Raw genomic sequence first — 25641 nt, 5'->3', positions numbered from 1 at the left:
TTCTCATTGATGACATGTTGTGTATATATTATTATATATCTCTTTCACTTGACATTGTGTGAAGGGTAAGCCTATATGGTTGGATTGTGGACAATTTGCGAAAGGTTGCGTGCAATTTTTCTGTTGTTTTTCTATTGAGGTTTTGACTTGATCTTTGCAATTTACAAGGGAGAGGCCCCCATAGATAGGCATTGATTTTCATATGAAATGTTGGGGTATTACTTTACTCATTTTGAAGTTTTAAGAATTAATGTGACGATCCAAAAATTCAAATTCATATATTGATTAACTAATTACCAAACTAGACTTATCAATTAAATTAAATTAAAATAATTAGTAATGCAAAGATTTTTTTATGCAATTTAATAATACATTGTTCTATGCAACATAATTATTGATTTTTGAAATGATTATTTTAAGAGTAGTGTTACAACGGACCATATCCTCATGGTCTATCCCTAATCTTTCTTGATCTTGTTCAAGGACTCAGTATATCATTTTTACACTTCTATCCATAGTTTGATAGTAAATACAAAAAAAAAAAAAAAAAAAAAAAAAAAAAAAAAAAATCCAGCGTCGATGGAGTCGTTATCAGCTGAGGGGTGTCGAGAAGAGCAAGGATTCCATTGAGGGGCTTTATTGTTGGCAGCAATGGTAGGAGGAACTTTGTAGACTGTAGAGGAGGATAGAGATACAATTAGATTAGTAGGCATATCTGAAGTGGAAGATGAATTATAGAAATGTGAAAATAAGATTAATCCAAAGGTTCAAAATTATTGGTTACCATAAATCAAATAAAAATGTGACTCGTAACCTGTGTCTTATTAAACATTCTTAACCTTGCTTTACCCGTAAAGTCTTGAGTACTTAAGTGAAGCTCATACTTCTAGTGATAGTTATGAACTTACAAAAAATGTTGACATTTTATTCTTGTGGAGAAAAAAAAAACACTACCAGAACTTTGGAAATCCCGTTCTAAGTTTTAAGAAAACAACATACTCTGCCATTACTTGGCAAAATACATGTATCTTAATGGGGGAAAATCATTAAAAAGACTTGCATTATTTAGCAAGTACCACTCATATTTCGCTCAACAGTAAAAAATAAGCTGATCTGTTTTAAAAAGTCAAGTCTGATCTGACATTTTCATTCCCGTACATCGTTGAAGTATATTACATCTTGATCACCCAATTCAGACGCAATATATTGAGTCCGAAATGGGTGTTTCAGGATACATTGCATCTGATTTGAGTGTTTCGGACACAATAATTGTGTTTAAATCATCCAATATGAACGTACACCATTCATCCAAAAATGTGACCATCCAGACTATCCAGACTTTACAATCCGGATTGATCCATCTTGAACGAAGATAAAAACGGAAAAAATAAAATAAGGCTCGAACGCTGACCTAAAAGGTGACGGAGAATGCAGTGGAGGAGAGTCCGGAGTTGCTGGAAAGAATGGTTGTATGTAGAATATAATGAAGTTTCCGGAGTACAAGATGAGGAAGATGAATGGGAAGGGTATCATTGGAAGTTTAATACAATAAAGGGTTTATGGGGGTACTTGGCTGGGTGCAGGGCGAAACATACAAGTTGCTTAAGATTCATATTTTGGTGATTGCAGGCTGCAGCTCTCAATGATATCAAATCACTGGGCATGCACTAAATATATTCATATGTATTAAATTAAATAAATAGCATAAGATTCTCATACAATCACCCTTCCCCCTGCGGAAAAAATAATAGTTATAAGCCTTTAATGGCACTACCAAAACTGAGGCATCCCGTTCCTTAAATAAGAAATGTATAAGGCAAACAAGAGCATCCAGAATTGTCAATTCTTTAGCAACCGATTAGCCAAATCACAATATGCAAATAAAGGACAGCAGAATATTCACCTCAACAATGATTTTTGCTCCTCGTTCCTTGTGCTTTCCCTGTCTACATAACCAACTCTCCCATTTCCCGGTCTCTTTATTCAGCAAGATCATTGTGATAACTGGAATCAAGCCGCTTTTTCATCTCTGGTTGCCTACCTGGAGGGCTCCCCATCCTTCTCTTGCGGTTGTTCGTCAAGGATGAAGCATCATCTATCATCTCCCCTTCCTCTGCATTGTCTTCATCCATTTCTTTCTGGAATTGCCCCTTCATGCTCATGTGCCTCCCATCTCTCGCTTCCTCGTGGTTCTTGCCATGATGATCTTCACCATCAGACATAGACCAGTTTTGCCTTCTTTCACGCTTATTTTTCTCATCCTCAACAGCTAATTCAACTCCATCTTCTAGCTCCCTCTCAATGAGATCATCCTCATCCATTACATCTTTCTTTAATGTCATTTCCCCTCTTTCCTTTCTCCTTTTCTCCAGTGCAGCCTTTAACTTGTCTTTGTCAATCATCTTGATTGCTTCTTTGGGTGACTGACCTAGTGGACCTTCCCGGCGCTCCAGATTTCGACCAGCATTGCTGCCAGAATTGTATGCTGATTCATCTCTCCTTCCTACTTCTCCAGCCTCCTTAGTTCCAACCATTCTATCTTGGTCTCCTGCAACTATTCGTTCAGTGCCAGATTTAGATCTATTTGACACTTCTCTCTTGTTATCTTTCTGAGTCAACTGTTCTGAATTCTGAGACTCCCTCATGTCTAAGTCCATCTTGTGATCAGTAATGTCACTGCCCATTTCTGCACTCCCGTCATTGCTTTGGTTCTCAGTTCCCCTTTGAGGTACCACATTTCTTTCTGATGAGTGCTGGGGGGCTGGATGAGATGATGTTTGTTTTGAGGCCTGCTCATCATTAACAGCAGAAGCCTTTGTAGCAGCTCGTGTTCCTCCAGCACTCCCTTCTACTTCATTTCCCTGTGCTGGTGGAATTCTATTCTGCTCATAGAGTTCCAACATTTGATTGCTAACTTCTGCAAGAAATAAATACCCACAAGGACTGAGAAGATATACAGAAGAATACAGAGATAAAAAGGATATATCTCATTCTTAAACTACCCATAGCATTAAGCTGGGTTGTCTAATGAAAATGCCTAACTACATCACGAAACAGGGATAAAACCATGCCAGGGATTATCATAATGCATTAAACCAAGGGATCACAAAAGGCTATCCAATAATATCAATTTTGTTAGCATGCAAATGAATTGAGGGGATGACACCAACCCTCCAATTGACGTGGGGTGACATCAAACTCTTGCCACCAAACCTTCTCACCATCTGATGGAAGCTTCACTTTCAAGAACTTGGCAGCAAGGAAAATGGCACCTGCCGCAATATGATGTGGCTTAAATTGCAGGCAGAGCGATGTCCTCAGCCTGAAAGCCACTTTCCAGTGTGTGAACAAATATATTCTGAAAATAAATTCAAGGTAAATTCAAACAAATACCAACTTAATCATACCCATCATTAACAAAGTTCCACGCAACTTGTGCAAGGGCATTCTTTGCAACATTGAATTTCTTTATGGCCTCCACAAGAGGTTTATATGGATGTTGAACATTCAGGTCAAAACCTAAAGTGGCAAGCACAACTCTCTCTCCAAGTAAAATTTGTTCTTTTTGCTGCTCATATACTTCCTGCATCATTTACAAATTCTATTGAACAAATATAAATATATCATGGGTAAAGGAAAGAGACCGACAATAATGAGGAGTGTAAATAAAAAAGGAAGTCAAGAAGGGGCCACGTAGATACTTTACCAATATACAGCAGTTGGAGATGGAATCAGATCAACTATCCAATAGAATAGGGGTATAAGAAAGAACATTTGCTTAATGATAAACATTAAAACTTTAAAATACCAGGTAACAAATTCAAATTATATAGTAATTCTGCACATAAATAGAAAACTTTGATACTTTTTAATAATTTACAAGCCAGATAAACAGTTTATAGGATTTCAATATTTAGGACATGTCTACTATGTTTGACATTATAACCTAGATAGAAGATGGGCTGGCTAGAAACTGACAAATTGGAGGTAGGCACAATCTTGAAGCAAATAGGAAACAAAAACCAAGTCCATTTTAGACAATTGGAGAAAGACAGAAAGCAAGAAAAAGTCACTCGTGTTAAAAGCAGCAGCAATAAGATTTTAAATCCTAAGTCAAAATGTTGATGTATAGGAGTGAACTGGTCAAAAGCACCATCAGTAATAAAACACCTTCTGTTTTATCCTCTGTGCAGCTGCAGGATCCTTCTTGTGAATTATCTCGTACGAAACAAGAATAACATCCTTTAGTGGACGAGGAGTCTCTTCAACCTTCCCAGCAAGGAACATACAGACAGTTGCAATGGTCTGCAAAAAAGTTTATCAAATGAATAATGACATTTTAATAAAGCAATCTTTAAGATTATACTGCTCTCACATCTACCATTCCCTTGATATAAATATGGAACATAACTACACTGTCCTTACATCAAATAGTTTAACAGGACTAAAATGTATAGAAGATTTTGACACTTTACTAAACATAAAAGTTTGAGCAGAAGTTAGAATTTGAAATAAAATGTATGATACAAGAGTTAAATGGAATAAAAAGTTGTTATAAATGATAGTTTTCACAGAACCTTCAAAAGTTGCAAATTTAGATGAGAAGATCTATTATTCACCTTCAAGTACAAAACTTTAAACTTAAAATGGATAGATTGACCTGTTAAAATTTCATACAAAGTAGAAGAACCACCTAAAACAATAATATTGTGTAGAGCAGACAATAGAAATCCTTGATTACAAATTTCTATTGAAAAACAACACATCCTGCACTCAGTACATAGTCTATCTTCTGAAATGTATAGAAGCCCTTACTCCATAGACAATTTCTGTTAGGTCATGGCCAGAGACAGAGAAATTGGAGGGTTTATTCTAGTAAGAAAAAGGGTTCCACTAGTTAGGAAAGGCCCAGTAGGTTGACAGTTATTCTGTCATGATACGTTGTTAAATAGTCAAGGATGTAACAGAATGAGAGGAGGTAATGATTGAGAACAAATAACTATGCTCAGTTGTGTGGGGGCATCCTTTGGAGGACTTCTCTCCTTATGCCCAATTCTATCCAATATCCATCTTTCTGTTATTTTGCTTACCACTCTCCCCACGTAACCTTTCAACTTCACAGAATTTTTGGAAAATTTTCCAGACTGAATGCACCCAAAACATTTTCAATATTGAGAATGGTATAATAGTGTTTGTTAGGATATAGAATAAATGGAATTAGAATAGTTATTAGTTAGAAAGATATCATGGGCTAGGCCCATCACATCTATAAATAGGAGGTTACTTGGTAGAGGGGAGCATTCAGATTTGTTCACATTTGTAAATTGAGCATTAGCTCTTTGTGAAAGGAGAAATCCTTTGTGAAGGGGAAACCCTTGGAGGACAGGACGAGATATTTCTCTCCTATTTTTTGTTCTTTTCAACATATTCAATAAAATCTTTCTTTTCTTTCTCTTTCCTAATTCTTGGTTCCTAACAGTGTTAGACAAATGTAAGGCATACAAACTCGACCATTCCGAGAATAGTTATCATCAAAAACCTGTTGAAATAACCAAAAATGCAGTCCGCATATAAAAACACTCAAATTTCTTAAAGCTTAGGTTTCTATTTTAGTTTTGTTTATCATTAGAACAAAAATATGGCAACACCAGAAAACTTATAGGTGTTCATAATCATATCACAAGCCAATAGAAAGAATAATTTAGTTAGTTTTCATATATTTTAAAAAATAAAATAAAAAAATCCAGCATATGCTTTAGAGTTTAGACAGGAAACTACCAATGTTACAGACAAAAACCATCCACAAAGTATCTGCCGACCAAATGTTGAAAATTAAATTAAGGAAAATAAGTCTGCACAAAACAAACCATCTTCTAGATAGTATTATATTTCTATTACACTTATGATATAATGGTTATCCACAATGAAAGAACACAAACATACAACACTAAATAAAATCGAAACTTAATATGTAAAATGCCTACATAATATCTATTTAAAAGTGCAACAACCCACCCTTCGGTCATTCTTTGCATGAGATTGTCGAAGAAAGAACCGATGACAAAAGATTATGGCTGTTGCTATAGTTACCTGAGGCCTGCAGGAACCAACATTACAATTAATATGTAATCCTCCAATTGAATTTCAAAAACAGGATATAAATATTTACAATAGGGTGAAAAAAGCAACTGAATTCAAAAGGTAAATAGACATATCTATCTTGCAAATACTTCAAATATATAATTGTATGATTATCTCAGAACCAAGTAAAACAGAAAAAGGCAACCGAATTGTAGAAAGAATTAACTATTAAGCAAGCATATGCTCATAATTCATGCAATGTCTGGTTGCATCAGTGGGGTGTATCAGTCAGATAAATAGTTGTATAATTTAGCAAAGGTTTCACATAAAACATTACTGTTAAGAAATTGAAAAGAAAATAAAGGGCTGTAGAAGTGAAAAACTGACAGAAAAGGTAAAACAGCAGGATGAAGCATACAATCCCTCAGAGCAATCCCAAACACAAAGCAAGTATGTGAATCCAGAAAGTAATAATTAAATATTTTTAATAATCAGAAGAGATAAACTCACACTTTAAGTCGCATGCCTAAATCCTGCAAGAATGTGCAGTATGACTTGCGCAGGTATGTCTCTTTCTTCAAGTCAATTCCATCTTTTCTTGATGGGGAATGTTCCTCTATTTCTTTTCTGGACATATACCAGCAACCTAATGATTCCTCTAGCTTGTCCTTGGAACTTTTACCAGAGTTGCCATCAGATGCTCCATGATGTGGCAACTCTCCAGGCATAAGTCCTGCCATATGTACCAGTATTTCTGTGCACGGAATAAATTCTGTATCATTTGTTCAACATCATGTAGCAGAAAGATTCTGGAAGACATAAAAATAAATGAATACCATGTACCTGGAATCATGAACATTATAACAAAAATACGAAAAGAAATTGTAATCCATGATAAAAATTGCAAGGAAAGAAAATGAAGGAAAATGTAGGAACAATGAAAAAAATAGACGGAGAGTTTAGGAGCAGAATCTAAACTGGGTATTCTGATGTTCTCAAATCATCATATGATTTATAGTGGAATCATAGCTGTGGACCAATTATAAGAATTCAGTTCTGTTAACTGACACAGACAGCTCAACCGGATTCTTTTCTGTAACAGAATCCTAACTTTTAACTGATACATAAGCACATTAAGCATGTGCAAGTGCAATAACTGTAACTAATTATAACAATACAATATACTACATCAGATAAATGTTTTTATTTTTTATGCTTAAATATGCTTTTAGTCCCTATTTAATTTTTTGTTATATTCTTAGTCCCTACATTTAACAAAAACAATGTGTTTTAGTCTCTCTCTAGGGGCTAAAAGTGTATTGTTTTCATAATCTCTGAGGATTAAAAACAAATAAAATTTAAATAGGAACTAACTTCAAAAAATTGTCATGTTTAGGGACTAAAAATATACATATGGTAAAAGATTCAGTACCTCTAATCTAAGTAATTAAGGGGGGGCAACAAATGCAGAATATCAAGGTAGTTAAAATAAAGATTCTAGTTAGACTCGAAAAAAGTCAAATTGTAAATTGTGGAACCGTAACATGAAATGTAAGATTCTACTAGATTTATAAAAAATTTAAAAAAAAATCCAAATCCAAATATATAACATCTAAAATAGCATAAATTAGTGGGGAAAAAACCATTATAACACATGGAATACTTAATTAAGATTAAACTCAACCTGGAATGATCAACAAAAACATCTTAAAATACTGCATAGTAGCAAAACAACTTAAAACACCTAGTTTAGACCCAACTAAGACATCTTCTCAATAAAAATAAATAAATTAAAAAAAAAAACAGAACAGAAAGGGAACCAAGTTGGACTTTGGAAAAGAGAAACGGCAGTTGGAACAGTAGGAAAGAGAAACTGCAGTGGGTACAGTAGGAAAGAGAAACTGCAATAGGTGATACTGCGGGTGCAAAACAGATACATTGAGGCAGAGGAGATTCAGGAGAAAAACCAGAATAAGAGAGTGGAACTGTGGCTATATTACCTCCAACTCTTCAAGGCTCCAACAGGGCAGAAAAGAGCTCCACAACGTGCAGCTAAGAACGGAAATGAGAGAGCTTTGCAAAAACAGAAATGCAAAAAAAAAGAAAGAAAAAAAAGGACTCTGGAGAGACTGGAGAGTATCTTCAGACTGAGCAGAGGACAGAAATGAAGAAGGCTAGGACAGTTTTGGGGGAGACTGGGATGGTGTTGGGTTTAGCCGTTTAGGTCAGGATTTTAAAGTCCTGCATTGAAAACGATTCTGATCACAGACAAACTTGCCCACCCATGACAGAAGCATAGAATTGTGTGATTCTACAATGCAACTCACGATACTGTCTACCAAGTAGAATATAAATACAATAACATTCACATCTTAAGAGTTCATTAAGAGTAGTGTAGCTTGACACACATTTCATACTTAATAGTAACTTCCTAATAGTGGAACAAAGACATAAGTAATTCAAAATAAATTTTATATTTCACATACAGACTTTCTTCTTTTGCAGGATTCCTTATCCTCCTCCCAGTTGTATCCTCAAATCCCTTATCTTTCCTCTCTAATATAACTTTCTTTAAAAAAATTAAGCTCTACACAAGTTAAGATCCATTCCATGACAAGCCTTTGAGAAAACCAATAGATCAACACAGTAAAGATGCAAATACAATATCCTATCCAACCCACAGTTATCAATCTCAGATAATGGAACAAAGCCACTAACTCTAAAAAAAACACTATGGCGGGAGGTGTGTGACCACTATTTTAAATATTATAACACAAAAATTAAAGAAAATAATTATAAATAATGTCATAGTTTACACACACAATCACCATCAATTTAGGAGCAATAAGAACACAGCAATGAGGTCAAAAACTGAAAGATAATGGTGAAATGAATAGAAAAAGAACTAAAGAACATGCTAATAGCATCATGTGAACAAGGAGGTCTAAAGGAAGAAGAAAGAAACTACACATAAAATTAAAAAAAAAATAGTCCTATAAACTTTGAATGAATAGAGGTAACCTTTTGTGAAATATTTTACCCAGAAAAAACAAACAAACAAACATTAATGTTCCAGATATTAAAATAGATTTTTCAAGCCCATTGTTAGATAAAATCAAGAGAGGTAAAATGTAAGAAGTTTTATTATCATTGATGCTTACAAAGGAATACAAGGAGAGCTGAATATATAGAGAACCTTTTCTAAATACAGCAGTAAGAGAAAAGAGAGAAAACGGTTGTAAAAGCAACCAGCAGAGAGAGAAAAATTTGAGAGGTGGCAGGACAGCTGTCCACTAAAAAGATTCTGAAGATATCCTAAAGATATCACAGAATGCAAAAAGCAAAAAGGACTAACAAACAAATATTCCCTTTTTGTTGTAACCCATATACACTAACAGCCCCCCTCAAACTCAAGGTGAAGTTTTGACACAAAAACTTTGCACTTTGAGTTTGTTCCTAAGAACTTCAAACCGAGCAGCAGACAAAGGCTTAGTAAGAAGATCAGCCCATTGATCAAGAGCTGGTATGTGATAAACCAGAAGTTGCTTGGATAGGACTTTGTCTCGAACAAAGAACACATCAATCTCCATGTGCTTTGTTTTGCTGTGGAAAACAGGATTGTGAGCAATGGCCACCGCGCTTTGATTGTCACAGAGTAAAGTAGGTGTAGAAAAGGGAACCTTAAGTTCCTGCAGAAGGGCTTGAATCCAAGTTAATTCAGCAGAGGCTTGGGCTATACTGCGATATTCAGCTTCTGTGCTGGACCGAGCAATAACACGTTGTTTCCTGGACCACCAAGATATCAAATTGGGTCCAAAAAAGATAGCAGAACCAGAAGTGGACCTCCTGTCATCAATATCAGAGGCCCAATCAGCATCACAAAAGGCAGTGAGAGATGGGGCCGTTTACAGCAGCAGGTTGCATATGAAGACCATAAGAGAGTGTGCCTTTTAAATACTTGAGGATACGTTTGACAGCCACCCAGTGAGAGTCAAGAGGAGTAGCCATAAATTGACAAACTTTGTTAACAGCAAAACTGATTTCAGGTCTTGTAAGTGTAGCATATTGTAAGGCACCAACAACAGATCGAAAAAGAGTGGGATCATGAAAGAAGTCATTCCCAGACCTGGACAATTTGCAGTTAGAGAACATAGGAGAAGGAGCACCATGAGCTTCAGCCAAATTAGTTTTAAAAAGAGTCTCGAATGTACTTGCTTTGAGTCAGAACCAGAGACTTGTCAGGCAAGTGTTTAACCTCAATACCTAGAAAGTAATCCAAGCTTCCCAATTGCTTTAAAGAGAAAATTGAGTCAAGTTGGTTGGTGATTTGTTGAATGAGCAAAGAAGAGCTGCCAGTGATAATGATGTCGTCCACATAAACTAGAATAAAAATGGTATGAGTTTGATGTTGGTACTGAAACAGAGATGGATCACATTTGCTAGCTTGAAAGCCAAACCGAGTTAGAGTCAATTTTAATTTGTTAAACCATTGACGAGGAGCTTGTTTCAAGCCATAGAGGGCCTTGTTTAGCTTGCAAACCAGACTCTTATCCCCAGCTTCAAATCCAGGAGGCTGCACCATGTAAATAGTTTCTTCCAAAGTGCCATTCAGAAAAGCATTATTTACATCAAGTTGAAATAGATTCCAATTATTGGTGAGAGCAAGAGTAAGAATAATGCGAATAGTTATAGGTTTAATAACAGGGGAGAAAGTCTCATGAAAATCAAAACCATGCACTTGATGAAAACCCTTTGCAACCAGCCGAGCTTTGAGCTTATCTATAGAGCCATCAGCATTTTCCTTGACTCTGAAAACCCATTTACATCCAACTGCTTTGCGATCAGATGGCAGAGAAACTAAATCCCAAGTATGATTGAGCATTAAGGCATTGTACTCTTGTTGCATAGCAGAGAACCAGTTAGGATCAGCAAGAGCTTGCTTAACAGTTTTAGGTTCACTATGAGCTAAGAACAGGGATGGATGTATCCGAGAATTATGAAAGCCAGATTTAGACCTAGTTTGCATAGGATGGTTATTAATGGTTCTTGGTATATTGGCAGTGGCAGTGGAAGAGGTAGGAGAAGAGACATTTTGTGAGGAAGACTCAGGAGATGAAGGAGATACATTTTGGGAAGAAGACACGGAAGGAATGATTGATACACTTGAATCACCAATTTGAGAAGGCAAAGGAGGCTGCTGGGAGAGAACAGTTGAAGTGGTGCAAGGAGGAGACAAATCTGGATTGAGATTGAAATATTGACATGGAGAGACATTTTGTGTGAGGCTTGGCTGAAACAAATCTGTGTAAGGAAACCTATGTTCATTAAAGATGACATCCTTTGAAATGTAAATTCAGCCAGAAGAAGAGAGACATTTATACCCTTTGTGAGAGTTTGAGTATCCCAGAAAAACACACTCCTGGGATCTGAAATTAAGTTTATGACTGGCATATGATCTTAAGAAAGGAAAACAAGCACAACCAAAGGTTCTTAAGAATTTGTAATCTGGTGATTTGTTGAATAAAGTAGTGAAAGGAACATTAAAGTTTAATGCAGCAGAAGGCAATCTATTGATAAGATAAACAGCAGTGGTAAAAGCAAAATCCCAAAATTTTAGAGGTAAGGAGGCATGATGAAAGACCAATTTCAACAATATGTCTATGTTTCCTTTCAACCACGCCATTTTGATGATGTGTGTGGGGACAAATCACTCTATGTTGGATTCCATTTGTGGCAAGAAACGAAGTAAAGGCTCGGTATTCCCCTCCCCAATCAGATTGAACACTTTTAATTTTGGTGTTGAATTGTAATTCAGCCATAGCCTTAAATTGTTGAAAAACAGATAGAGTTTCAGCCTTTGATTTTAAGGGATATATCCAGGTGTATTTAGAGAATGCATCAATAAAGGCAACATAGTAAAGATAACCAGAAAAAGATGTAATGTGAGATGGTCCCCATAAATCAGTGAAAATTACATCCAAGGGGGCAGAATATATAGTTTGAGATGCAGAAGATGGAAGTCTATGAGATTTTCCAACACAACAAGATTATTGGAGTATATCTTTACTCGTATTAGATATGTTATTGTATAGGGCTACTTTTTCAGTTAGTTATGTTCTGTATTTCTGTTTTTACTTTATACCTGTACAACAGGTCATTGTTTCAATAGTCTTCCTTGAAGCTATTGAAACATATAAATAGGACAATTGTATTCTGATTTGTTACCTAAGAAATACAATTCAAATCTTTCTATCAATTCTGCTCTCTCTCTCTGTGTTCTCTTTCTTTTCTGTTTTCTGTTTTCAAGATTGACATAATTCTAATATGGTATCATAGAGCTCATCGATCCTCCTTCGTCTTCTCCTTTTCATCCCTCCTCCCCTCTTTCTCTGTCCCCTTCCTCTCGCTGCCGCTCTCTCCTCATGGCCGACGAAACAGAACCACCGCACTTTCAAGCTGCCCCAGTAAAACCATCTCCGATTATCTTCTCTGCATTCAGACCCTAGTTGACTCTCTCTCAGCCATTGGTGACTCTGTCTCCTCCAAAGAACATTTGGACATTGTTCTTGAAGGCCTACCAGAAGAATATGAGTCCACGGTCTCCCTAATCAGCAGCCGCTTTGATGCTTTGTCCATCGAAGAGGTTGAAACCCTCCTTCTTGCCCATGAATCCCGCCTTGAGAAATTCAAGAAGAAGAATCTTATCTCCGTCAATCTTCTTGAATCCTCTTCTAGCTCTAACACCCCTGCCTCGCAACCCCAAGCCAATCTTGCCCATCAAGATTCTCAATTTCTCTCCTTCCGTGGTCGTCGACCTGGTGCACGCGGTGGGCGCGATGGCCGATCCAACCACCGCTATGGCCGTGGCCGTGGCAGGTTTTCTGGTACTCAATGTCAGGTTTGCCATCGCTATGGTCACATTGCCTCTACTTGTTATTATCGATTTGATAGTAACTTTGTTCCCACCTTACCCCTTGACAACTTCTTCCCCGCCAACACCTCCATCACTCACCCTGTTTTTGGCTACACTACCTCCCCGTCTCAACCTCAATCTGCACCTCACCCTGCTAGCTTCTCCCATGGAATTTTGGGGCCTCGACCACCCAACCCTAACACATCCCAAGCCTATCTTGTCTCTCCTGGGAATCTTCACGCCCCACCTTCAGCTTTGGCAATGCCTTCTCCATCATCTGGTGCAAATATATGGTATCCTGACTCTGGCGCTTCCAATCATGTTACGAACGTATCTCACAATATACAACAATACACCCCTTTTGAAGGGCCGGATCAGATTGTAATTGGCAATGGCCAAGGTATCCCCATAAACTCCTCAGGTGTTACTCATTTCTCTTCTCCTCTCAACCCTCACATTTCTCTCACTCTTCATAATCTCCTTTATGTTCCCACTATTACCAAAAATCTGATTAGTGTGAGTCAATTCTGTAAGGATAACTCTGTTTTCTTTGAATTTCACTCCACCTTTTGCTTGGTTAAATCACAGGCCAATAGCGAAACTCTCCTCCATGGAGTTCTTGGTCCTGATGGCTTATATCAGTTTCCATCTCTGCTTCCGCCAAGTCAACCTTCTGCTCACACAGTCTCCTCTCAATCTGTTTCCTATGCCACTTGGCACTCTAGACTGGGACATCCCCATAATGATGTATTCAAATCTGTATTCAAACTGTGTAACTTTCCCAACATTAATAAAAGCGTTTCTGATTTTTGCACTTCATGTTGTCTTGGCAAATCTCACAAATTACCCTCTCAATTATCTAAAACTGTTTATCATACTCCTTTTGAATTAATCTACAATGATTTATGGGGTCCTGCGCCTGTTTTGTCTGATAATGGTTACCAATATTACGTTACATTTGTTGATGCTCACACTCGGTTTACTTGGATTTTTCTGCTCAAAAGCAAAGCTCATACACTTGATGTTTTCAAACAATTTCACGCCATGGTTCGAAATCAATTTCAGTTGCCTATTAAAGCAATCCAAACTGACTGGGGTGGCGAATTCCGCTCTTTCACCTCTTACCTGGCCCAACATGGTATTCATCATCGCATCATTTGTCCCCACACTCACCATCAAAATGGTGTTGTGGAACGCAAACATCGTCACATTGTTGAGTTAGGCCTCACCTTGCTTGCTCAAGCTCACCTTCCTATGCTTTTTTGGGACTATGCTTTCCTAACAAGTGTCTATCTTATCAATAGACTACCTTCTTCTTCAATCCAACAGGATGTTCCTTTCCGAAAACTATTTCATCATCTCCCTGACTACAACTTTCTCCGTGTCTTTGGCTGCTCGTGCTTTCCTCACCTTAGGCCCTACAATAAAACCAAACTTCAATTTCGCTCTCAAGAATGTGTGTTCTTAGGCTACTCCACTTCGCATAAGGGTTACAAATGTCTTGCTCCATCTGGTAGGGTTTTCATTTCCAAAGATGTCATATTTTGTGAAAATCGTTTTCCCTACCCAACCTTGTTCTCACCATCCACTCCTAGTCCATCCTCCTCATCCATCACTGTTCCTCTTGTTGTCACCAATCCACAGGCTCCTATTACCTCTACCTCTCACACTTCACCCTCGTCACCAATTTTCACTGATTCTTCACCTTCTCAGCCTAGTCACACCTCTCCCACACCCAATCCCTCTGCCTCCACCTCCTTACCCACTCATGTTGAGGCTCCCCCTATCAATCTTCATCCCATGACTACTCGTGCTAAAGCAGGTATTGTCAAACCCCGACTGCAACCCACTCTTTTACTCACACACTTTGAACCCAAGAATACCAAACAAGCTTTGGCTAGCGACACCTGGCTTGCTGCCATGAAGCAGGAATATAATGCATTAATGGCCAATGGCACCTGGACTCTTGTACCGCTTCCCTCCCACAGAACCGCCATTGGTTGCAAGTGGGTATTTCGCATCAAAGAGAACCCTGATGGAACTGTTCACAAACACAAAGCTCGGCTGGTTGCCAAGGGTTTCCATCAGCAGTTTGGGTTTGATTATACCGAGACCTTCTCTCCGGTTGTGAAACCAGTTACCATTCGTCTAATTCTCACTCTTGCTCTCACCCATCACTGGTCCATTCAGCAGTTGGATGTCAACAATGCCTTTCTCAATGGCAATCTTGAAGAAGAAGTTTACATGTCCCAGCCTCCCGGTTTTGAGTCCTCGGACAAGTCCCTGGTCTGCAAACTTCACAAAGCCATCTATGGTCTTAAACAAGCCCCACGTGCCTGGTTTGACAAACTAAAAGCCACCCTGTTTCATCTCAACTTTCAGATCAGCAAGTGTGACCCCTCTCTCTTTGTTTATTCTCATGCCAATAATGTCATCTACATCCTTGTTTATGTGGATGACATTATCATCACTGGCAATAATACTACCTTCTTAAGAAATATTGTTTCCCAACTCAATTCCGCCTTCTCCCTTAAGGACCTTGGTAAATTGGATTACTTCCTTGGCATTGAAGTCAATTCCAATTCTGATGGCTCGCTCATTCTGACTCAAAGCAAATATATTCGTGATCTCCTAAATCGCACCAACATGGAAAACTCTAATTCCATCACTTCACCTATGGTCTCTGGGTGTAAATTCTCTAAGTCTGGTTCTGACAAATTTCTGGATGTGTCCCTATACAGGTCTGTGGTTGGCGCCCTACAGTATGCCACAATCACTCGACCTGAAATTAGTTTTTCGGTTAACAAAGTGTGCCAATTCATGTCCAATCCCTTGGAGCACCATTGGTCTGCTGTCAAGCGTATCCTTCGCTACTTAAGAGGAACCATGTCCCTGGGACTTCATCTTCAACCTGCCCCTCCCAACTCTCCCTTATCTATTCATGCCTACTGTGATGCTGATTGGGCCTCTGATCCTGATGACCGCCGCTCTACCTCTGGTGCTGCCATCTTTGTTGGACCCAATCTCATCTCTTGGTGGTCAAAGAAACAAACTGTAGTTGCCCGCTCCACCACTGAAGCTGAATATCGCAGTCTTGCCCTTGCCACTGCTGAAGTTCTATGGATTCAAACCTTACTCTCCGAATTACATGTCTCTCATCATCCTCCAGTGATTTACTGCAACAATATGAGCACAGTTGCTCTTGCACATAATCCTGTCCTTCATGCTCGAACCAAACATATGGAGCTGGATCTCTTCTTCGTCCGGGAGAAGGTAGCCACCAATCTTCTTCGCGTGGTTCATGTTCCGGCCGCTGATCAATATGCTAATATTCTAACTAAGTCCTTATCTCCTTCACGGTTTTGTGAGCTTCGGTCCAAGCTCAAGTTGGCTGATTCTTCGCCTCACCCTACTTGATCTTGCGGGGGGCTATTGGAGTATATCTTTACTCGTATTAGATATGTTATTGTATAGGGCTACTTTTTCAATTAGTTATGTTCTGTATTTCTATTTTTACTTTATACCTGTACAACAGGTCATTGTTTCAATAGTCTTCCTTGAAGCTATTGAAACATATAAATAGGACAATTGTATTCTGATTTGTTACCTAAGAAATACAATTCAAATCTTTCTATCAATTCTGCTCTCTCTCTCTGTGTTCTCTTTCTTTTCTGTTTTCTGTTTTCAAGATTGACATAATTCTAATAAAGATGAACAAAATTCAGTAACATGTGTAGTTGATGAGAGAAGGTTACATTGTGTAAGAACAAGCTTAAGAACATGAGAATTAGGATGACCAAGTCTAGTATGCCACATAGTGGAAGAACTAGATACATCAGAATTTTTATTGAAATTGAAACTATCTAAGACTGCAGAAGTTGAGACAGCAGACTGAGAGGGTATTTGAGCTGAAGAAGAGACCAATGCCGAGGGACCTTGGCGCTTTAGATTAGGAAAAGAATAAAGCCCATCAGCACCAACAACACCTTGAAGAAGAACCTCATTGGTTTCCTGAGATTTGACAAGACAATGATTAGCATGAAACTCAAAGAAAACACAATTGTCTTTAGCAAACTTACTGACACTCAACAGATTTTTGGTGATAAGAGGAACATGGAGAAGATTATTCAGGTGAAACTTAAATTGAGAGTTGATAGGAGAAACAAAAATGGAAGTACCAGAACCATTGATTTGCAAACCTTGACCATTTCCTATGAAAATTTGGTCTGGACCATCAAAATGCTCAAGCTGATGAATGTTCTGAGGCTCACCAGTAACATGAAATGAAGCACCAGAATCAGGAATCCATGAAGAGTTAGCACCTGGTTGAGAAGTATTAGCAACCATAGCACTTGGTGTGACATTAACACGAGCCTCCTGGCTGGGCTGTTTCGGATTAGGATTCACCCAAGTGTTGGAGCCTTTAAGATTTGAAGAAGAAGTGACCTGCACCGGCTGCAGTGTGGTAGGATCATACAGAACAAGGGATTCTGCAGGTTGATAATTAACATCAGCTCTATAGAAACAAACATTGGCAGTATGGCCATACTTGAAGCAAATCTGGCACTGGAAATTAGCAAAACGACCACCACGGCCTCTGCCCGAACCTCGACCACCACGACGCCCACTGTGACCACCACTAACACTACCACGAGAATAACCCTGAGTGTAATTAATTGAAGGAGAAAAGGATTGCTTACGAAACCGGTTAGCTCTTGACTCATGAGCAAGAAGAAGAGCTTCCACTTCAGCAATAGGAGGAGTGACAAACTTGCTTTCAATAACAGAGACCACAGGTGCATACTCCTGAGGCAGACCTTCAAGAACAGCATCAACATATTCTTCAAGAGACACAGGACTCCCAACTCCAGCAAGTTCATCAGCAATAGTTTTAATTTGAGTCAGAAAATCACGCATAGACTGACCATCAAGAGTGGTGGAACGCAGGTCAGTGCGGAGCTGTCGAGCACGAGCTTTAGTTTGAGTATGAAAATACTCATGAACCTTGTCCCACACTTGATAAGAGTGAACGGAGCCAATGACACGTGAAAGGATAGACTTCGAGAGCGTCGATTGCAGCCATGTGAGAAGCATTTGATCCTGGACCTCCCAGGTTTCATATGCTGGATTAACAATATCAGAATCACGATGAGCATCGGTCAGATACCGGGGTGGAATTTGCGGATTAACCACAAACCGTTGAAGTTTGTGGGATTTGATGACTGGTTCGATCTGCTGCCTCCAGTGAAGATAATTCGAATCATCAAGTTTTTCAGCTATGGAGTTGGAGAAAAATTGTGAAAAGGGAGAGGGATTATTTGAAGTTGCCATAGAAGAGATGAGGAAGAAAAATTAAGATCCGGGTACAGGATCAGAAGGCTCTTGATACCATGTTAGATAAAATCAAGAGAGGTAAAATGTAATAGTGAAGTTTTATTATCATTGATGCTTACGAAGGAATACAAGGAGAGCTGAATATATAGGGAACCTTTTCTAAATACAGCAGTAAGAGAAAAGAGAGAAAACGGTTGTAAAAGCAACCAGCAGAGAGAGAAAAATTTGAGAGGTGGCAGGACAATTGTCCACTAAAAAGATTCTGAAGATATCCTAAAGATATCACAGAATGCAAAAAGCAAAAAGGACTAACAAACAAATATTCCCTTTTTGTTGTAACCCATATACACTAACACCCATACGTGCCTCTATAGCAAGTAAAAAAGACACTATTTTAGCCACTAGCCATTATTGAAAACTACTCAACTTTGTTAAACTCAAGTTTTAACTCGTAAACTCATACAATTTTACGAGCAGGTACACAAAACGAGACCACTTGGATGCAAACTTGCTATCGAGTAAAATCAGATAAACCTGGTGAACTCATAAGCAAACTCACTAGACTCGTGAGTTCATTGTAGTTTTGCGATTTTAGAAAAATCTCAAAATTTGCTGACCCCACCACATCGTATTGAATTGATTTAAACCCTCCCCTATAATCTCTGATTCAATTCACACTGTTGGACATAGAATTGTTCTCCTCCCCATTCTTGAAGGAGGGACACATACACATGAGGCTCTGCTATTCAAGAAATCCACAACTGCCCCTGCTCATTGTTGTTCGATAGATTCACACTATTAGGATCAAACCCTTCTCGTCAGTTAAGGATGATAAAGATGGTTAGTACTGAGGAAGAAGACAATACAGATAAAGACAGTGAAGGTTTGAAAAGTAGAAATTTCTCAGATTACGGAGCTTTTACTTTTTAGATTTTACTTGTGGAATTTTACTTTGATCATCTATGGATAACTTTAATTTGTAATTTTATTACATATGGCTTTATTACTTATGTCTTATGTAGTTATGGCATTTTCACTATTTTGTTAATTTGAATATCTCCGGATAATTTTTAATTATTACTAGTATGATATTTATTGTTTATGCCTTAGGACCAGTATGATATTTTGTTATTCCTGCCTTCGGGTATGTATGAAGTTAGATTTTTAATATTATTTTAATGAGGTAAACTCTCACAAGTTTTTGAGTCGAATTTACAAGTCCTCCTCATGTTTACCTAAACTCTTGAGTTTAACAACCTTGACTATGATCCAACCAAACAGGCAAAACGGATGCTTTGTTACACCCACAATCAAATCAACTTGATCACTCAAAGTTCAAAGTTCCAACATTTTTAGTCCTGCCTCCATCCATGCTAGTCAAAAACACTTGTCAAAAGTAAGATTATATGAGTTTATGATCTTTTACCAAATTCCCAAACCCCTTATTCCTTCGTGAAATTAATCATTGGCTCCATCCCTTTCACTCAAACTACATCTCTCACACGTAGTCCCTCTCATTCTCTCTCACTCCCATCTCCCTCATTCTCTGTTTGCTGCAATTGGAAACCTTGTGGTTTCTCTGGTTCTGTTTGCTGTTTGCTGCTTGCTGCAACTGCAAGACTCTCATGGGTTCTCTGTCTGGTATCTCATCTCTGTGATTCTCTTCTTTTATTTTCTTTACGCAAAGTGTTTTGTTACTTTGTTATTATCAGCTGTGCTTCTGCTGCTATCCTACTTGTCAAATTACTGCACTTGGACTTTTTGTACTTGGGATTGGATGACTTGAGTTGTTTTACTTTCTTATGATTTTGAATGAGTTCAATTAAGTGTTTGAAGTGTGATTTAAAGGTCTTATTTTATTATTTATGATAATTTATATGCACATATACATGAATGTATAGAATATGTTTTTGACTACCATGTCTCCATCCAAATAATGAACATGATGGTGTGTGAAGCGTGAACTAGACTTGATGGAGGGACTAGTATTTGGAGATTTGAAAAATCAAGGATCAAAATTAATTTGCATGGGGCTAAAATAACTAGCATATCTTTCAGTGACTAACACAGAACATGAGCACACAAGATCACTAGATGTATACCCAGTGAATAATTTGCATGGACTAAAATAACTAGCATATTTGATTTTTATGAGTCCTCCAACCAAGTACAAAAGATCCCTTGATGTATATAACATCCCCATAAAAATATAACGAGGAAATTTTTACTCTAGTCAGTTGAAAAAAGAAAACGGCTTTTTTACTTCCTTGTCTTGAAGGACATATCAGAACTTTATACAGCCTAATAATTAGTACTGGGTATACTGGTCTGCATCTCCATGGAAAATAGTAATATAGTACAACCCTATTCTAAGAGGGGCCAGGGTTTCTACATCTATCTATTACCCATTAAAAGAAGGGAACGAAACACAGTCCATTTAACCATGGCCAACCCACAACCTGGTGTAATATGGGGGGGGGGGGGGGGGGGGGGGGGGGGGGGGGAAACAAGTTCCATAGCCATTCATAGTCATGCCCAGCCATGCAACTCATTCACATAGCAGGAGGCTTGAATGTGGAGAATGCAGTCTCACAATGTCATAATGAGATGGATTGCATAGCTAACCTCCTGCTATGGAGAATGCAGACTTTTGGGGACCTCAGCCAACGAGCATCCCACAAACACAGTGCTGTGCTTTGGCATCGCATTGATGCTAATCTGCATCTCACAGAAGACTAGAAGGCTAAAAGCATTCTATAGTAGCTTCTGCGTCATTTAGGTGGTTTAACAGTGTAATACATGGTCTCTAAACATCATTTGACATGCTAATGATCCTCTACCCCACTCACCAAGGCCATGTCCAACACTACAACACGCATCCTCCCTAAGTCTACTCTAACATTAGCTTTCTTGGGTGGTGTATTTGCAAGTAAACCCCCGCCATTCCCTCTTCTGCCATCACGACAGCAAAGGAGGAGCTCTCGGTCACCATGAATCCCACCAGACAAACCCAAAGACTAAACCAGGCATAGATTGTGAAAGTGCTAGGATGGTAGCTACAAACAACCAAACATACATATCACAATTACTAAATACAATGGGTTTCTCTAAATTTAACAAAAGAGAGAATAAGAACGCCACCTTCAATCATTCACACATAGAAAACAGTGAGATCATTAGAGAAAAGAAAAAAGTGAAACCAAATCTTTAATTGCCCTAATGTACCAAACAGCTCGTTTTTTACAAGCAAACCCTAATCCGCTACTCAAATCCAACGAAAATACACAAACAAAAACAAAGATAAAAAAAAAAAAAAAGGACCAATGAAACATCCACAACACCAATTCAATTACCCACATATGAAAAGAAAATTAAAACCTTCGGTTCAATGGGTCCCAAACGTGGGAACACAGTGAGAAACGAGCAAAAGCAGGAACACGACGGCAACGAAATTTGCAATCGTTCGAAAAGGGTTTCAATAAATCGACGTAGGAAAGTGAAATTAGGAAGGAAATGATGCAGAGAAAATCGGGAAAACGATAGATCGATGAAACGCAACATAAAAGAGAAAAGGGTAACGGAAAAGAAAGAAAGAAAGAAAATCGCAGCGACTTACGGATTCGAAAGCGAGGAGATGGAGAAGCGTGGTGTTGTCGGAATGGAATGAAAGCTTAGTCGCAATCGATTCTCTCTCTCTCTCGCAGTCGCAGGTTGCAAGAACCCTTAACTCCACAATCTCCTCACAATTTTCTTTCCTTCTCTGTTCGTCTTTTCGCTTTTTTCTGTTTTTTTTTTCATTCACTCACGTTTTCGCACATATTTTATACACTCTGTCCACTTCAATGTATCTAAACTCTATTATTTTTACATCTTTTAACCATCACTTATCATATAATTAGATTCATTTTTAATAATTATTCTCTTCATCACTCTATAAAATGATATTTATAATTGTAATCAAAATTAAATTTTAGTTTTAAATTAAAAAATACAAGTGTGAATGATTTTTTTCATCTCATTTATTTTACACTTATTATTTGAACAGAATAATTAAAAAAGATTAATATTTTAGATATTATAAAATTAAATCTTATATATTAAATATAAATAAATAAAATATATGAATATTATAAGTCAAAAATCAAAATAAAATGAAAAAATCATTAAAATCAAAATCTATACTAATATATAAAGGGATACCTATTTTAGTAACCACCTTGATTTTTACTTTTTTATCATTACACTCTTTTATTTTTAAAAAATTAAAAAAAATATTTTTTACTCAAATTTAAGAACTTGAAATAATAGATTAATTATAATACTAATTAGATCAATATATCTTTATTATTTAATTTTTAATAGAAGCACGAAGTACCTCAACCTCACTAATATCAAATAAAACGATACGAAAGATGAATTTTAAAAGTCATATTTAAAATAAGTTTTAATTAATTGAGAATATAAAAAAAATCTAATATTACAACTAAATTCATGAATGAAACTCTAAATTGTTAAGTTTTAAAAAATTAATATTTTTCATTTTGAAAAAAATTAATGTTTGTATATTTTTTTCCTTCCTTATTTATCCCTCTTCCTTGATTCATTTACCATTTATGTAATTAAACTAATTGTCCTTTTTCTTATCTCTTTTAACTTTCATACTAGGTGTCAAAAAAAAATTCGATACTAAATTAAATTATTTTTATTTCTTACCTAATTTAAATTATTTTTCGCCTTTCATCTTCAATTATTGGGATAAATAAATAAATTATCTCCAATTTATTAGGAAGAATGATTTATTATTACTGTTCTCCTGTCATAAGAATAATAAATTATACTTCTTCTATTTAAAGTTATCACACTTTGCTATTATCATTAATTGTAATCACAACAACTGAACTATTATTAAATTTTAATTGTTTCGATTTATTATGCTAACAATTATTATACTTAATAGTTTTTATAAATAAATTTATTATACTTTATCGACCTCATTTGATATATGTTTATTTTAGTTATATGTATGAATACTTTTTATATTAAATAATTATAATCATAAAATTTACTTATTATATTTGATTTCTGCAAGGTATATAATAAAATACTAATTATTTTTTAATTAATAAAAAATACTAGTTATTTTAAGAGTCATATTTAAAATAACTTACAATATGTTAATAATATAAACTTTTTATAGTAACTGAATATAAAAAAAATAAAAATAAACTCACCCCTTATGTAAAATGTTTATGAATTTTACACCCTTTTACTTTGATTGTCGTAGAGTAGTTAAATCTTAATTTTGTTTATACTATATTATAATTGTGAATTATTATTTATTTTATCAATAATTAATTTTTACCATGAATATGATCAATTTTCAATGAATTTTTTCTTGTCAATCATGTTTTTTCTCATTCACATTCAAAAGAGAAACTTTGTTTAAAAAATTTAAACTTCATTTTATTCGATTTATTATAATGTGATAAATAATTAGATTTGTACATAAAATATGATATTTTAGATATTATATAATATTATTCAAATCTATACTAATAACTTAAAATAAAATCCTTATACTAATTTTTTCTTTAATATTTGAAAATATTGTTTCTTTGTACACAATACTTGCTATCATACATTTAATATTTCTTCCTAGAGACAAAGTTTACCATATTTTGTTAAAAATCTATAAAAACCATTTAATTGCAAGTTTAAAAATGTCACATTCTAGTCAAGGAAGAACTTTCCCTATTCACTTACAATATTTGAAAAGTTTTTACTCTTTTTTTTATCATGATAAAAATATCTATCAATTTTGTTAAAAATAATTTTCTTTCAAAATTTACACTACATTAATATTATCCAATCTATAATACATTTTTATTTATACAACTTTTTATATAAACTTTCTTACTATTCTACTCTATTAATTATACAAATGTATGTCTATGAAAAAAAATTAGGGGCTAGATATTACATATTGTATAAGACCATTTTTAGGACTATTTTTCGATGGGAGTGTTTTGAGGATTTCTTTTATCTTTTAATATAATTCAATTTTTATTTATTATAATTTTTTAAAATTAAAATTAATTATCAATAATAAGAACAATATTTTGCAGCAATATAAATTATTTATTTTAATATAATTTATATATTTAAAATTATTTATTTATAAAAAATTTAAATATAATTTATATATTCAAATATAATATTTATTCGTAGATATAATTTACCGTAAAATTTAGTTACATTTAATAAATATTTATTATATAAAATATACATACTAAAATTATATTGAATTGACAGTTACTTAAAGTGAGGTATATTTTATTAGATACAATTTCTAACTTCTCTTATATCTTAGATAAGTTCTAATAAAATATAAATAGTGCATTAGATATTAAAATACTATTTTTTTCAAGTAATATTTGATTTTAATAGTTTGCATTTGATTTCATTAATTTTTATTTACTCAAAATATTGATCATGAACTTTAAAGATTATTAAAATTAATAAAAGATATTCTTATTGATAATATAGTTGTGAAATAAGTTAATTATTCCAGCTTTTCACAATTATAAATTACAACATCATCTAAATTTGACATTTTTTTTTTAAATTTTAAACATTATATCTTCCTATAAAGAACACATCAAGTTTATAATCACATCAAGTTTATAATTGTTCTTACTGGAATTTGTCGTAGGGACGATCTTTCAAGTAAGATTGGTGAGCCTCCTTCACGGGTACGCTGGTGCTCCAAGATGGGGGTGGTACCTGCAAAAGAGACTTCGATGCTAAAGTTAGGGTTTGTATGAGTGATAGTCTCGTATAAGTAATGCACGTACCTTGGAGTGAATTAGGTTTGCTCTAGGCTCTGGGCCTGAGATAAGATATGACAGCGGATCTCGTCTGGGGCGAGATCTTCGGTAATCAGTGATTAGATAATGGATCTCGTATGGGCGAGATACTCGGGAATCAGTTGTGATTCACCTGAATGTCGAGCTGACGTCGTATGACGCGTGCCCGAGATCATCTTGCACTGTGGTGCCGAGCTTGGAGCTCGGCCTCGCGGTACGGTCAGTACACTATCCCCCCGAGCTCCGAAGACCGTAGGTCGAGGAGTTAAGGTCGAGCTCGCCAGGGGGAAGTGACCCTTCGCGTATGTCCGCCTGTCAAGATGCCACGCGTGCAAAGGTCGTTTCGTATTTTGAAACGCGAGGTTGGCGCGTTAGTGGTCATGACGGTTATGCAATGATGGCTTCCTCTGTCATAATGGGTCTCATTTAATGCGTGGACAGGCGTGT

At 36.2% G+C, this 25641-nt stretch overlaps 1 protein-coding gene across 3 annotated transcripts; it reads right to left on the bottom strand.

Moving 5' to 3' along the window:
- Positions 1 to 526: 526 nt before the first annotated feature.
- On the bottom strand, positions 527 to 22137 carry LOC109817492 (cyclin-T1-3). Of its 3 annotated transcripts, XR_002241352.3 has the most exons (8): positions 21945 to 22137; positions 6592 to 6890; positions 6016 to 6097; positions 4171 to 4305; positions 3408 to 3583; positions 3171 to 3322; positions 1904 to 2917; positions 527 to 673 (listed from the first exon to the last, which is right to left on the bottom strand). XR_002241352.3 is itself a non-coding variant. In XM_020382749.3 (7 exons), the coding sequence occupies exons 2-7, from the start codon at positions 6819 to 6821 to the stop codon at positions 1980 to 1982; spliced, it is 1713 nt and encodes a 570-aa protein (XP_020238338.1). In that variant the 5' UTR covers positions 6822 to 6890; positions 21945 to 22137; the 3' UTR covers positions 1664 to 1979. The 3 variants fall into 3 exon arrangements, 2 of the variants coding, with proteins under 2 accessions (XP_020238338.1, XP_020238339.1); XM_020382749.3 differs by lacking the exon at positions 527 to 673 and having other exon boundaries at positions 1664 to 2917; XM_020382750.3 differs by lacking the exon at positions 527 to 673 and having other exon boundaries at positions 1664 to 2917; positions 6592 to 6835.
- Positions 22138 to 25641: the final 3504 nt, after the last annotated feature.

This window comes from Cajanus cajan, chromosome 3 (genome assembly GCF_000230855.2).
Source record: "Cajanus cajan strain Asha chromosome 3, NIPB_CcT2T_4, whole genome shotgun sequence".
NCBI lineage: Eukaryota > Viridiplantae > Streptophyta > Magnoliopsida > Fabales > Fabaceae > Cajanus > Cajanus cajan.
Note: the sequence above shows the minus strand (reverse complement) of the source record. Positions and strands in the feature narration are given on the sequence as shown.